This window comes from Sardina pilchardus, chromosome 16, assembly GCF_963854185.1.
Source record: "Sardina pilchardus chromosome 16, fSarPil1.1, whole genome shotgun sequence".
Taxonomy (NCBI): domain Eukaryota; kingdom Metazoa; phylum Chordata; class Actinopteri; order Clupeiformes; family Clupeidae; genus Sardina; species Sardina pilchardus.
This window is the reverse complement of record NC_085009.1, coordinates 8903485-8917060: the sequence shown is the minus strand read 5'-3', so window position 1 is coordinate 8917060 and position 13576 is coordinate 8903485. Positions and strand designations below refer to the sequence as shown.

Here is a 13576-nt window from a genome sequence, read left to right as displayed (position 1 = left end):
AAATTAGACGAGGAGTTGTGTTGGATTAAAGGTATACTATGCAACATTTTTCAGTTAATCAATTCGTTTCATACTGTTATATATGATTAAATGAGTCAATACCGGCCAAACAATGTTTTTTTCGGCCGCCCTAGTGGTCTATAGCCGTAGAACCACACTTGCAACTTCAGGAATCCTCGGGCACGCACCCATGCTCTACTCCAGGAAGTGTCATGTAAAGTCTCATGAAAAGGCACGGCAGACTGACCGATTGAGGAGTTTTGTAAAATATACACGCTAAAGCTGTAAGGGAAGCTCTGCAGAGAAATATGCAAGCATAAAACGAGCGTAAAAAAAAAGCTGAGACAGCTCGTGCATGCCAAATGACATGCTAACTGGCTGAAGCTAACCCTCCAAATCCTGACCCCCTGGTTTGGTCAGTGTTTTCTTTCATCTGCAATTAATATCAAAATAATTGCGGATGTCAGTGTTGTGTTGACCCTTTTTTATTTACTTCTGTTTAAGCTACAAATGCTCTCCAGTGCTTACTTCCAGAGGTGCCACAAATATCTGCTGGTCCACTTTGATGAAGAGAAGGTAGACCTACCTGTGGCGCATTTCCACTATGGGGTAAAACCCCAGTGTTTGGGGTAAAGCCTCGGGCTTGACGTCTTTCCATGATCGGGGCTGGCCCAGGGCCGGGGCTCAAATGGCCTCAGGCCGGCCCCGGAGTTGGACAGGGCCGAACCGAGGCCAGACCGAGGACTTCGAACGGGAGTGGGAATGGAATCAAACGTAACAATGTTTTTAGCTTAGCCAGCTAGCTGCTACCGTTATTTCAATTATTTGTTTTGAGAAAGTAAAAAATAAATAAAAATGGACGCTAGTTTTCACGTCATCTAAAGTGTTCTTTGAAGTGTTGTACCACTTTGCAGCATTCCTGGTCACCCCGTTTTGAGTCAGTGCTTGATTTGTTTAGGTAGTAATAAGTTGCCAGCTAGTTCTCAAACGTCCGAGTGAGGGGCTGCTGAAGTCAGCCTTTATGCAGAACCATTTAGCCTACCGTTAATATTAGCCTATGTTGGTGTAGGCTACATTTTAGTTTCAGCACTAATGTCGGAGGTTACTTCTGCTACGATAGGCGGCGATATGCATCTCTCGCGGGAAATTAACGTAGGCTGTTTGTATAGTGAACATTCCAAGTTCACGTAAAACCCCGGTGTTTAACTCAGTAGTGGAAATACAACACTGGGGCTTGGCACCGGTGTTTAAGACCGGGGTAAAGCCTGGGGCCAAGCCTGGGGCCAAGCCTGGGGCCGGCCCAGGACCATAGTGGAAATGCGCCACACTGGTGAAGATTGGAGTGCAGAAGGAGCAGGATGTGGGTATGTCAAAATTATCTCCGGTTTCGGTTTCGTTTTTCGTTTTCGCTCGTTTTATGCTTGCGTATTTCTCTGCAGAGCTTCCCCGACAGCTTTAGTGTTTATATCTATACAGGCTATATATAAATATATACATTGCAAGCGTGGTTCTTCTTGTTCCTTACGCGTCTCAGCCTTCCAGATGTAAACAAGGAGCGATCGCCTCCTGAACAAACTGCAAGGTTGCAATAGCGGGCAGGGACACTGGGGGCGGGAGGAAATATTACTGTTTTCGATAAAACTGGTCAGTCAAGCAAAACAACGATTTCTAAGCGATTTTAGGATTATGAAAAAGTTGCATAGGGTCTCTTTAATGGTTAATGGCATTACACATATTTAGTGATCCCACTTTACCCTCTATCAAAAGGCCAGGCACAGGTTATTACGTATATGCACACACAACTCTACAGAAACACACACATGTCTTGTTTATATAGTTTAATAAACAATTATAAATACATGACACATTTTTACTTTTGTCTTTGTTTTTATCCATGGTTGGATGACATTACATTGGAATGGACTCAGCACATGCTGCACTTCCCTAAACTCCTTTTCTTTAAACTCAAGAGATATAAACCTATAGCCTAGCTCTCACAGTGTGGGACTTTTAATCTTTGACACATCATACTCCAAATGCTTGTGTAAAACATTTTCTATTAATTTTCTAAACATTTAGTATTCTAAGAGTATTCCTAAGAGATAATTCATGCCCTGTTTATCAACTATCAATGCCAAAATGAAATGGGCCTATACATGATAATCATGGTATTATCTAAAAAGATGTATTGATAAGTACATTAGCTGGCTATACTGTATACATATTGATCATGAAATAGGCTAGTATACAATTTTGATTATTGCAAACAAACAAATGAACAAACAAAATGTGTTATTGGCTGCAACCTTTACACTTTGTAGTCTGTGGCTGTGCTTTGGTAATGAATAGGCGTACTATACATCACAATGTAATAAGTGGAAATTATACTAGAAACAGGAAGTCTAGCATTACCAATGTGTAATCCTCAACTGGATGCTGGAATTTAACATTGCAAGATAGGAATGAGGGTGACTATTTCCCCATTGTTTTGCAATAGACATTTCTATGATGCACATAGCCGGAAAGAGAATCAATTCAGAGGATATTGATAGATAGGCTCAAAAATGGTCCTCACAAATATATTGAAAGGCAGTTGAGCACGGCATGTCATTCCAAGCTTTTGAAAAGTCTGTAGCATCTGAGGAGATTTCTGCACAGTCTTCACTACCCTTTTTGTCTGTGTCATCTACATCATTAGGTTCACCAGGAGCCCAGTACCTGTAGATTAAATAGGCTCTGTCAGTGAGCACTCCAACACATGCTTCCACCAGAAAAACAACACTATAGTTCAACAATACTGTATGTTGAAATAATACAATTTGTGGATTTTACTTACGGGTTTGTCAGTACTGTGCCATCCACCCATCTCCAGACACCCTCCTCTTCTGTATCCGAAAGACCAATCCAGTGATTCTTGTATGATGCTATGAAATGCTGAGAAGTGACATGTGCAATACAACTGAGATCAACTAACCATACTCTTGAATGATAAATGTTTTTAAAAATAATTTTTCATGATCAGTAAATTATCTTTCAGTCTCACCTGCTCATCTTCATCATTCACAATCACCAGATCTGCCCCCATTTTTAAACAAATCTGTCGGCTTTCATTCCAGGATTTCTTCTCAACACTGATTTTATAGAGACTTGTATTTCTGCGAATCCATCCGTCCTTGATGCGCCTTGACGCTATAAGGAATGTTTACATTGGTACACTTTGAGACATTCTGACCAGAGGATTAATAAATGAATTACATCATACATAATACGAGACATCCAACAATAAGGAAAATGTATTGCATAATACCTTATACTTTCAAAGCCATGGTACCCTGACATTAAGGCGGAACTTCAATTTCACCACCTCGAAGGACACTTGAATGAACTTTTTGTTCAAGATTCTGACAAACATTCCATTTTTACCAGTGCCACCGCTGGAATTTCATCCATGGGGGGCTATAAAATAAATACATTTATATCTAGTGGCTGTACACCCATCGGCCTGCAGATGGTGCTATGGAGCGAAGGGTTGCTGGTTAGGAATGATACTGTCACACTCACACACACGTTAAACACACACATACACACACACGCACAGATACACACACATCCACAGATCTACACACACACGCACAGACACACACACATGAACAGAGGTCATATTGTGTACCGCTATGTGAGAAAGTGAACTACACTTCTCACTGCTCCGCACACCCGCATAGACTTTGAATGGCGTTACCGCCGCATTGACTTTGAATGGCGTTACCCAGGGCTGGTTCTTCCTACAGGCCAACTAGGCAACCGCCTAGGGCGCCAAATTGGTCAAGGGGCGCCCTAAAGCATCTTTCTTTCTTTTTTTTTTTTTTTTACAACATTGATTAACGAAATAAGAAACGCTGGAAACAGAAAGTCATTACAAAGTTAGCCTGATTACCATCGACTTTCAAAGGCTCTGCGAGACTTTAGTCTGACCAACAGCCTGTGCTAACATGGTTTCTTGCAAGCGCTGGTTGACCCGCCTCCTTTAAGTGCCTCAATTTGCTACTGGTAGATGTCAGAAAGCGGTTTGCCGAGTTTAAACCAATAACAACACTCTTTCCTCTGCCTTGAACACGCCTCTACCCAGAGCCGTTGGAGCTGCTCAAAGTTGATTGGTTCTCGACCAAAGGGGGCAGTTCCGCAGATTTCGGGAACTCAGAAATCCTTCTCAATGAGCAGTTGACCAGACCAGCAGCAAAAGCCTGAAGGCGTTGCGTCACTGGGAGGGCGTGCCAGGCTATTACAAAGTAGCCTGCAAAGCGGAGCTAGCGTCTTCAATTGTAACAAAAGTGTGGTCTCATTATAGCCCGATAACTAAACCCATGTAGAAAGACGCATCATATCCGGCATATGATTTCGACAGGCTGATGTGTGTGTGAGCATGTGTCAGTCAATCGTAACAGTCTGCATAATCTTTGCAACGTTACATTGTAAACATTGTTGCAATGTCATATCTGCCTCGTTTTAACGGAACTACAATGCTGAAGAGAAAGTCATTGTAGGTCCGGTTCCAATAAACGAAACTAGGCCTATCTAATATCTAACAGGCCCTGGCGTTACCCGCGAGAACGGGAGAGCGACTTTGGACATTTACACACACGCATACATACACCCACACGCTACTATAAAAGGACTTGTTATATATGCACGATATAACAATGTATGTAGGCTACTGTTTGTGAACACGGGGGATTGTGTTTACAGGGAAGGGTAAAGTAGCAAAGAGCTATGCGCCACTAGCGCGGTCAGTCCGCGATTTCATTCATAACACTCAAAACTCATTTGTCACTTCCCATAACTTCATACTTTACCACCTCCATGACATGTAGTGCGGTACCCACTATTTCATGTCCCATTTACTCGCTGTTTCTGTCTAAAATCCCAGTTAACTCATACATGCTCCTACTCACAGTCACACACTTCCTGCTTCCCGGTGAAGCACCCGATTTGGTTCCCCCCCAGTTCGTGTTTCCCCTATAGGTCTTTCTGCAGAAGCTCTAGTCGGCTACCGTAGCTGAAAACCGGAAAACGCAATTCAGTACTAAGAATACGTACGGTAACCTAGCCACAACGCAAGAACTTTAGTATAGTGGCGTTAAGGAAACACGAACTGGGGGGGAACCAAATCGGGTACTTCACCGGTCTGGTTGACTGTGTCTGCGCGGCTGCGCGCGCCGTTGTAGGGGCAGTATTTCTCCCTGTCCCGGGGCAGAGGGTGCAGGTGATTGTGCACAGGGGTGTCTGTTTGCTGTAATGTTTCTATGTATACGTGTGGTGGAAATGGGATGTGTACATATGGTATAATATGGTTATGATAGCTTAATAATAATATTTATTTTGTCATATAATGTTTATTTTCGATTTTTGTTATTTTCTTGCCCATAGAATATTGACAAACCCTGATGGTTGGTACATTCCAATTATCCCTGAATGGGCCAATTTAGTTTAATGCCTTGCCCTAAGAGGGCTTCATTCTGCATTGGAGAGAGAGAGTGAGTACTAGCTTGTTGCGAGGCTATGTACAAGGTACGGTACTGTTGCTTTGAGATTGAAGCATTGTGCTATTTTGATTTCTTGCTGATTATTTTGTTTTCTTTGAATTCTGAGTTAAAGATAAATAAATATAATTATATTTTTGATACAACTCTATACTCCGGTTGCCGTGTTTTCCACCTCCACCATCTCCAAGCCAGTGAGCCTACACATCCCAATACTAGGGGTGACGCTCGGTCCCTCACACGCTATGCGATGCATCTAGTTAAAAGTAGCTTTACTACAAAGTGCTTTTCATTCTTGTGAATGTTTACAATGTAGAAATGCAGCAACATCATTCTACAGCATACATGATGATGATATGGGTCCTCTCAGTCTCCACTATGCAGCAGATCTACAGTAATTTGAACGTTACAATAAATTGGGTATCCGTAAATAAATCCGCTTTGATCTCAGAGAGAATATTTGCAAGATTTTTTCTGACAGAAATGAATTATGACCGCCTTGAGCACACGCGAAAGAAAGGGTATAAGAGAGAGAGAGTAGCTGAGGCAGGTTCCATGGCAGAGGGAGAGTGCAAGGAGTGCCCCAGAAAAACGAAAGTATAAGACACAATGTCACGTAGCCTATGCAGAAAGATGGCCGTATCATGTTCCGTTTAATCTAAGTAAAAATAGCCGACGAGACAATTATCCTTGCCTCAACGCACCGTCAGGTGTCACGTAGCTCAGTTGCAATCCCACGGCCGTATCTACCATAAAGGACACCAGTATTTCTCTCTTTAAGTTTCGTTTCATTTATTAAGTAAAAATAGCCGACCAGACAATTAGCCTCAACGCACCATCACGTGACACGTAGTTGCACATAGGCCAAAGCGACCTCTGACATGTCAAAAGCAATGAGAAAGCTAATGGTTAAATACAATAAAGATGTGATAAGGCCACTGATGAGATGCTTAACTGTACTGGATATGTTAGGCTGAACATTTCTAGCGACGCCCTGGCTCCACGGCCTTGACTGCGAGAGGGCACTTTAACAGGCTGCAGTCACTTGGAAAATGGACTAATTTTAAGAGTGGCGCTTTTGAGTAATGGAATTAGTGAATCATAAAGCCATGCCATTAAAATCCCATTTTTCTGTTGTTTTTGAACAGGAGGAAGGGGCCATCCCTGAGCTGGGCTTGGCCCCTTAATTCCAATGAAAGGAAAGGTCCACAAAGACATGGATGACAAAGTTTGGTGTGGAATGGATGAACTTGGTGTTGGTGTTTGGTGGAAGAATGGTAAAAAATATAACAATGGGAAATGAAAGTTGCAACCGCTTTCACTAGGCCCGAGTGTAACCCACAAGTTCTGCTTTGTTATTACGATCTGAAGTTATGTTCTGTTTAGAAAATTCCGTTGCTCTTTTACATGTCTGGCTGGAGAAAAACCAGAGTGCAAATGTCATGCCAAGTAAAGAAGAATTGTAGTTTCAAACCATGTGAAAATGTATGGCAAAGTACAGTCAGAGATTCTGCTTGTGTAAACACATAACAGGAAGCACCATTTTATGTTGTATCATTCCCTCTTTTTGTAAAGATAATAGGCATGTGTTGTCATTAGGGATCACTGGTTCTTGTCTATATTTGCGTAAAAACATACAAAAATATGTAACAAGCTGGAGCTATACTCTTCACTAACCCCATAGAACGCCCATTCATTTATTATTATTATTATTATTATTATTTTAATCCCTTAACTTTTATCCTGTGCCGTCTTTGTAGCTTAGTTTCTATTGTTTATGTTTTCTTAGTTTCTACATAAACAATAGAAAGCAAAACAGGCTCAACTACATCGTACGTAACATTGGGTTCCTGTAAGAAGAATATTTAGCATGTCCGGTTGTAGGGGAGCTAACTTTGACGTAGCCTAATTAGCCTATTAGCACGGAGTTGGAGTGGCCCCCGGGGACCAAATGAAATTTTCCGTAAAACTCTACTGGGGCTGCCCACTAAGTTTCATGTGCCCCGGTGTTACGGTGTCCCAGGAATCGTTGACCAAAAATTCAGGAAGTAGATGACGGGAAAAAAGAAGAAGAAGAAGAAAAAAACGTATGACAACTAGGCTACGCTAGCGGCGGTCATAATTGATTTCTGTCAGTAAAAATTTTGCAAATATTCTCTCTGAGATGAAAGCGGATTTATTTACAGATACCCTTTATTGTGATGTTCAAGTCCCATGTCAGTGTGTGGCTTAGAGTCAGGCAACGGCCTGCTTGCCTTGCTAGGGACACTTCACCGATTAGCATTAAGCTTTGTATTTTCAGAAATTCATGTTTTTGAATGGTCGTGCGTGCATCATTCCCTCAGTTTGCCCTGAGATGGGAGAAATACGGATTTCAATGAAACCCATGAATAGGACTTCCTGCTTTCAATGATGTAAAATGATGATTTTTACATCATTGAAAGCAGGAAGTCCAACATTGAAATCCTTATTTCTCCCATCTCAAGGCAAACTGAGGGAATGATGCACAACCATTCAAAAACATCACTGGTTTTCTAAAGATACAAAGCTTAATGCTAATCGGTGAAGTGTCCCTTTAAGTTTCTGTCCAAAACTGCATGGAAATTGCACTCACCAATTTTCCAAAGACGGTACTTTAGTTCATCACGCTCACCAGCCAGAGCACTGATGTTGGTTTCCAGCAGAGATTTCTCAGCACTCAATGTGGTGTTTCTTGACTGTAACTGTTTATTTTCTCTAATCAAGTCGTTATTAAGGATCTCTAACTGGTCTTTCTCTTCAGTCAGATTGTTGTACCTAAGCTGTAGCTGTCTTGCCTCTTCAGTTTTAATGCACAGCCCTATGATGATGACAGCCAAAAGGAGAACACACAGTAGCCCAAGAAACACCACAGCCAGTTTGTAGGGACCTGAGGAGAACATCACATACACTGTATGAGAATATTTTGCACATACAATAAAATGTGAAGGGACTTGTAGAATAATTTAATGTAATATAATATTTACCACGATTATGACTTCCAGAACTATCCTGGATCTCGCTGTGCTTCATTCTTTGCTGAGACTTTTCCGGAACTGCATTCATATATATATCCTCTGTTCTGTTGTAAGGTATTGTATAAATACTGGACGAATCTACATCTTCAGTAATGCCCTCAGACATGTTGGTCTCTCTCTGGTATCTGGCCAATGTGGAGTGTGAACCTGCTGGTCTGGACCAGTAAAGAGAGAGAGAGTTTAACTGCTGCAGTGCATGTCATCTAAAGAGGAAGTCACAAGTGCAGTGCAACAAAGGACAGGCAAAAATAAGTGCAACTTTTTCATATTATGTTTCATGGTATGTAATTTTTTGGTAAAAAGTAATGTACAATTCACAGCGCCTTATGCTCTAGTGCGCTCATCTTGGGCTTTTGCATCATTTAAGTCAGCACTGACTCAATAGCAACTGAAAGATATTGAGGAGGAGCTTGTACTGCAGAACAGATACATGCTAGGAACAGCTATCGGTGAGTGCAGTGAGTGGTAAAAAAGTGTTCAAAATCTTCCTAGGATTTAATTGCATAGGGTAGTTGTCGCCTCTGTGTTTATTTGAGCTGAATTATGTTTGTTAGCTTTTGTTTGTCTTCCTTTCCTATCCTAATCCCATATTCTACACTGTACAACACCTTCAAGAACTTCAAGAAAGGAGCTTCATTTGCTGGTTGGACTAGGTCTGATCCTCTGAAATTCAATACATTGAAGCCCTGTGCAAACTCTGAAATGTCAATGAATTCCTTCAGGATGAAGGTTTAATAAAGTGTAATAAATGTGCAATGCGGTATAGCCTTCAATCTCTGTGACTTCTTTTAGTCCTGTGTCTTTGCGGTTTTTGCTGCTACTGCGGCTGTCTTGGTTCTATGCAACTATGCTGCCATCTAGCGGCCAAGGCCACGTAGTTCTCCTGTAAACCTCAGTGAAAGAGAGCGGCAGAAAGAGGGCAGAGGCAAATAACCTACTTATTGTGCTTCTCCTTTGGTGTGCAGTCAATACAACGTCAGCTGCATACTGTATTTAAAAACTGTGTCTTTCAAAATGCACAGAGAAGTAAAAAAAAATAATAATATATCCATACAGTTACAGTGCAGGGACCCTTGTCTGGCACAGATGTCAGTTTTACTCGAGAATAAATTCTAGTAAATACTGTAGAAGTCAATAAATTACTTGAAAATAAATTCTAGTAAATAGAAATAGAATTCCAGTTTCCAACATCTCTCCTAAAAATGAGTGAGGAAATGCAAAGCCGTGGCAGAAGAGGAAACGGTCCTCTTGACAGTCTCGCCGAGCTGAAGGTCCCCACAACCAGGGACTTCACAAGACTTGTATGCCCCCTCAGAATAGCTACATAGAGCACGGTCAGCATCTCCACCATGGGCAGACCTACCACTATTGGTGATAGTGAAGATACTGCCATTACCATCTATGACAAGGGCAGACACACCTCCGATCATCATTACTGATATCTCTGATGATCAAGATGAACTTCAGGACATCATTTTTGTTGCCGAGCTTGGCCCTCCTTATATTGAGTTGGAATTCAACCTGGTGGATGAAGTTGTGACCATTTGGGAGATCCACAACCACCTCCCCCTGAATGTCCCTTATGATCTTCCCACCATGATCCACAACCCCGAGAATGCAAATGGACTATTATGGAATTAAATTAGACTCATAAGACTATGAGGAAGGAGAGGAGCTCACAATTCCGCCCTGTAGCCACAATTTCCACATCAATTGTGTGAACCCATGGCTTCAGCAGAGCCCCACCTGTCCCATTTACAGAACACCAGTGAATTAGAGCACCGCAAACTGAGGGACTATAGTTTCAGCCATGACTACTTCTATTTGACTAAGATATCTCACATAAGATCACTGCTGTTCTTTTTTCGTTCATGCTATGTCGGTCTAATTTGATGTAAACTGGTAAGCTGCTATATAGTTATTCTGACAGCAGCTGATATGACACATGATGATAAGTATCATATTCATCAATGTTCCTCTTGTACATTTTGTGTGGCTTTTTGGACCTAGAACACATAGCAGAGCTTGGCCTAGGTAGCTGGTGGGAACCACTGACATGCAACCCCATATCATCACATTGTTGTTTTCCCCAGGCGGTCAGTTTTATTTTTAACTTACATTTGGTTACAGTGGGCTAAAGAGAAGCAATTATGGATTGTGGCTGATTGGAAGAAAGTGATATTTAGAGACGAATCACAAATCTGCATAGGGCAAGGAGATGATGCTGGAACTTTTGTCTGATGCATGAGAGAAATGTAAAGATGACTGCCTGAAGAAAACAAGAATGTTTCAACAGTTGTTTTGAGCTACTGTATTTCACATAGCCTGAATGTTCATCTCTCTCACAGTAAAATGTTTTTGCGAGGGGTTGTTGTGTGGGTACGCTACTGCAAGATTGACAGTGGCCACATTGTGGCAGCACAACCTCCTTTATGTGATAGGCCCCAAACTAGAAGGCCCAAGTGTGACTTCTCTGAGAGCTCACATGCCACCATAACAAAATCCTGCAATAATGGCTCTCATATCTAATCTCAAATATAAACACAGCTGTCATTCAATTTGAACAAAGACCTGAAGCATCCACATTTGTGGTGAATATTGTTACACTCTCAATAAGAAACCTCTTAAGCTTGGTGAAGAAATTCTCAACAAACAAAGCTAAACTGCAACTTGGGATGCAGTGTGTTCATAAGCGCTCTCAGACTACAGTCCCCCGAGTTACCTTGTTTCTTGAAACCTTTGAAAATTCAACACTGCCAAATTTTTTTTTTTTTTTTTTACAGTAAACTGCATTTCAGTGTGTGGACAAAAGAAGGCATTTGAGGACATACTCTTCGGCTTTGGCTTTTATTTACATTTTCCAACTTTCATCGGTCATTTAACCGATCAAACAACAAGATTGACTGACTAAAATAATCTTATTTGCAGCCCTAATGCCTTGGCAGCATGCAGTAAAAGAAAAAAATGCTTATGGGGGAATTCTCCCATGCACGTAAGGGGGCGTAAGAGTGTGTAAGGGTGCGATAGTAAAAAAAAAAAAAAAGCGTAACTACGAGCATTTCACTCTGCACAAATTCTTCCCGTCACTTAAATCTGTCATTTACGCATGATAAAGGGAGTTACGCGCTTTGGGTGGAACAACCCAGAAATCTAATAGGCAAAAAGTTCCAATTCTTCTGATGCCCCGCTGAAATCCTTTTTCTCCATGCTCTGGTATTTTGTGATGTTGGGTGTGCTTGTGTGTCCAGTTGGTGGTGAGTGGATGGACACTGGAAGAAGAGAAATGGATTCTTCAACTGTGAAATAGAAGCAGAGAATATAAATCATTATACTGGGTGTTGTGGCACTGGCAGCAGTTAAATGGACACTTACTCATCTACTATCTAGCTTACCTGTCCAAAACCAAGTCCCCACTGACACACATTCTATCATCCTAGAAGGGTCGTCGTGTGCTCTTTGTGCGCCCAGACTGACGTCTGATAGCACAGGTGTCACGACTGTCCCTTCCTAGGTGCCTCCCTACGTCGGTAGGTGCTGCTGGGGGCTGTGGTGTAGGAACCGGTCCCAGGGGTACGATTCGGAGCGGCTCTTCCGCAGGGACCGCCCCACCCTGTGTGGTCTGTTTGCCACGCCTACCCGTTTTCAGGCGCTTGGATCTGCTGGGCTCTTTGGGCATCCTGTCTGCAGGAGGCTGCGGTTCGAGCGGCAGATCTCTGGGAGGCACGGCGGACGTAAGGTAGCTGGTGGTGTGCAACCTCGGGAGGCGCCCGGATGAGAAGGAGGTCATGGAGTCAGGTGCCGGGCCCGTCGCTGGGCCATGTGGGGTGAGCCCTACTTGCAGCTCCGTCCCAGTCACCCCATTCCTCACCAAAGACAGCCGGCAGGGCGTGGCTGTGAGTGAGTCTGTTGGGTGAAGCTTCGGGAAATGTGGGAGCTTGTTTGCCGTGGGCCTCACACGGCTATTTGCTGCAGGAAAGCTGTTCTGCTGCTCCGCTTGTGGGAAACGTGACCTCGGCTCCCACTCAGGAGGCCACCAATCCCTACGGGCGCCTGGATAAATGGTCTCTGGGTCCTTTGCTGGCTTTCCTCTTTTTTTCATGGTGATTTCTTTGACAGATGGAAGCATTAGAATTAATTGAATAAGCCTAGTCTAGGCTATATTTCTAATTCAGATGTAAGACAGTCTATTCTCAATGTGAAATCAAGATAAATGTAATTAGACTATCTATTAGACTTTTAACAGATTTAATCTTCAGATTATTACGTTTTTACAGAGTTGTCGGAAACTTACATCAACTGAAATTGGATGTGTAGATTGGTCTATTCAAAAACAAATAAACTTATCACGAAAACCAGAATTTCTCTTGACTGATTACCTCTCATATGGGAGAATAGTGCAAAATAGCTGAATTTATACAAAATGTAACAGTGACGTCACAAGAATGCATCATGACCATTATGACGTTGTCATAAACTGCGCCTGAAGATTCACCGATCTGAACAAACGAATCTGAACGCGGTGTGTCCTGGGTGTGCCCGGGTGTGCCCCACTGCCTGTGCGTCCTGACTTGAATTGGGCTACACCGTTTCTTCACCGATCTTAACTGTTATTCCAAGCACAGAACACTATAATGAAATGAATTATCAGGCAGGAATTATCATTCCACTCCGTGATATAGGCTATAGCCTAACTGGCATACTTTTTTAGAAAAAATCACTCTTTCCAGCCGTAAATCATTATTATTTCCTCAAACGCTAACATTAGTTGATAGCCTTATACTCAATTTAAAGGCAATTGATATCAACTAACACTCCAATATATGGCAATGAAAAGGTGATTTTGAACCTGACTTTCAATCTTCAGTTTTTTTAGTATTTAATTGGATGATAGACTACCTAATTTACATGTCGAAACATTAAATTATAGATTGTAATACATGCCAGTATTACAGTAGCCTAATGTAAGTATTCATCTGGGAACGT

At 42.1% G+C, this 13576-nt stretch overlaps 1 protein-coding gene across 1 annotated transcript; it reads right to left on the bottom strand.

The window, feature by feature from the left end:
• Positions 1-1902: 1902 nt before the first annotated feature.
• LOC134060516 (C-type lectin domain family 4 member F-like) lies at positions 1903-12692 on the bottom strand. The gene is made up of 5 exons (XM_062517246.1): positions 12230-12692; positions 8152-8376; positions 3044-3189; positions 2837-2934; positions 1903-2718 (listed from the first exon to the last, which is right to left on the bottom strand). The coding sequence occupies exons 1-5, from the start codon at positions 12690-12692 to the stop codon at positions 2559-2561; spliced, it is 1092 nt and encodes a 363-aa protein (XP_062373230.1). The 3' UTR covers positions 1903-2558.
• Between the last annotated feature and the right edge of the window lie 884 nt (positions 12693-13576).

Coding starts and splice junctions, on each gene's coding strand:
- LOC134060516 (XM_062517246.1), bottom strand. CDS start 12,692: ATGAAAAAAAGAGGAAAGCCAGCAAAGGACCCAGAGACCATTTATCCA. Junction 3,190..8,151: donor GTACCGTCTTTGGAAAATTG/GTGAGTGCAATT, acceptor CATTCCTTATAG/CGTCAAGGCGCATCAAGGAC. Junction 2,935..3,043: donor TGAATGATGAAGATGAGCAG/GTGAGACTGAAA, acceptor GTCACTTCTCAG/CATTTCATAGCATCATACAA.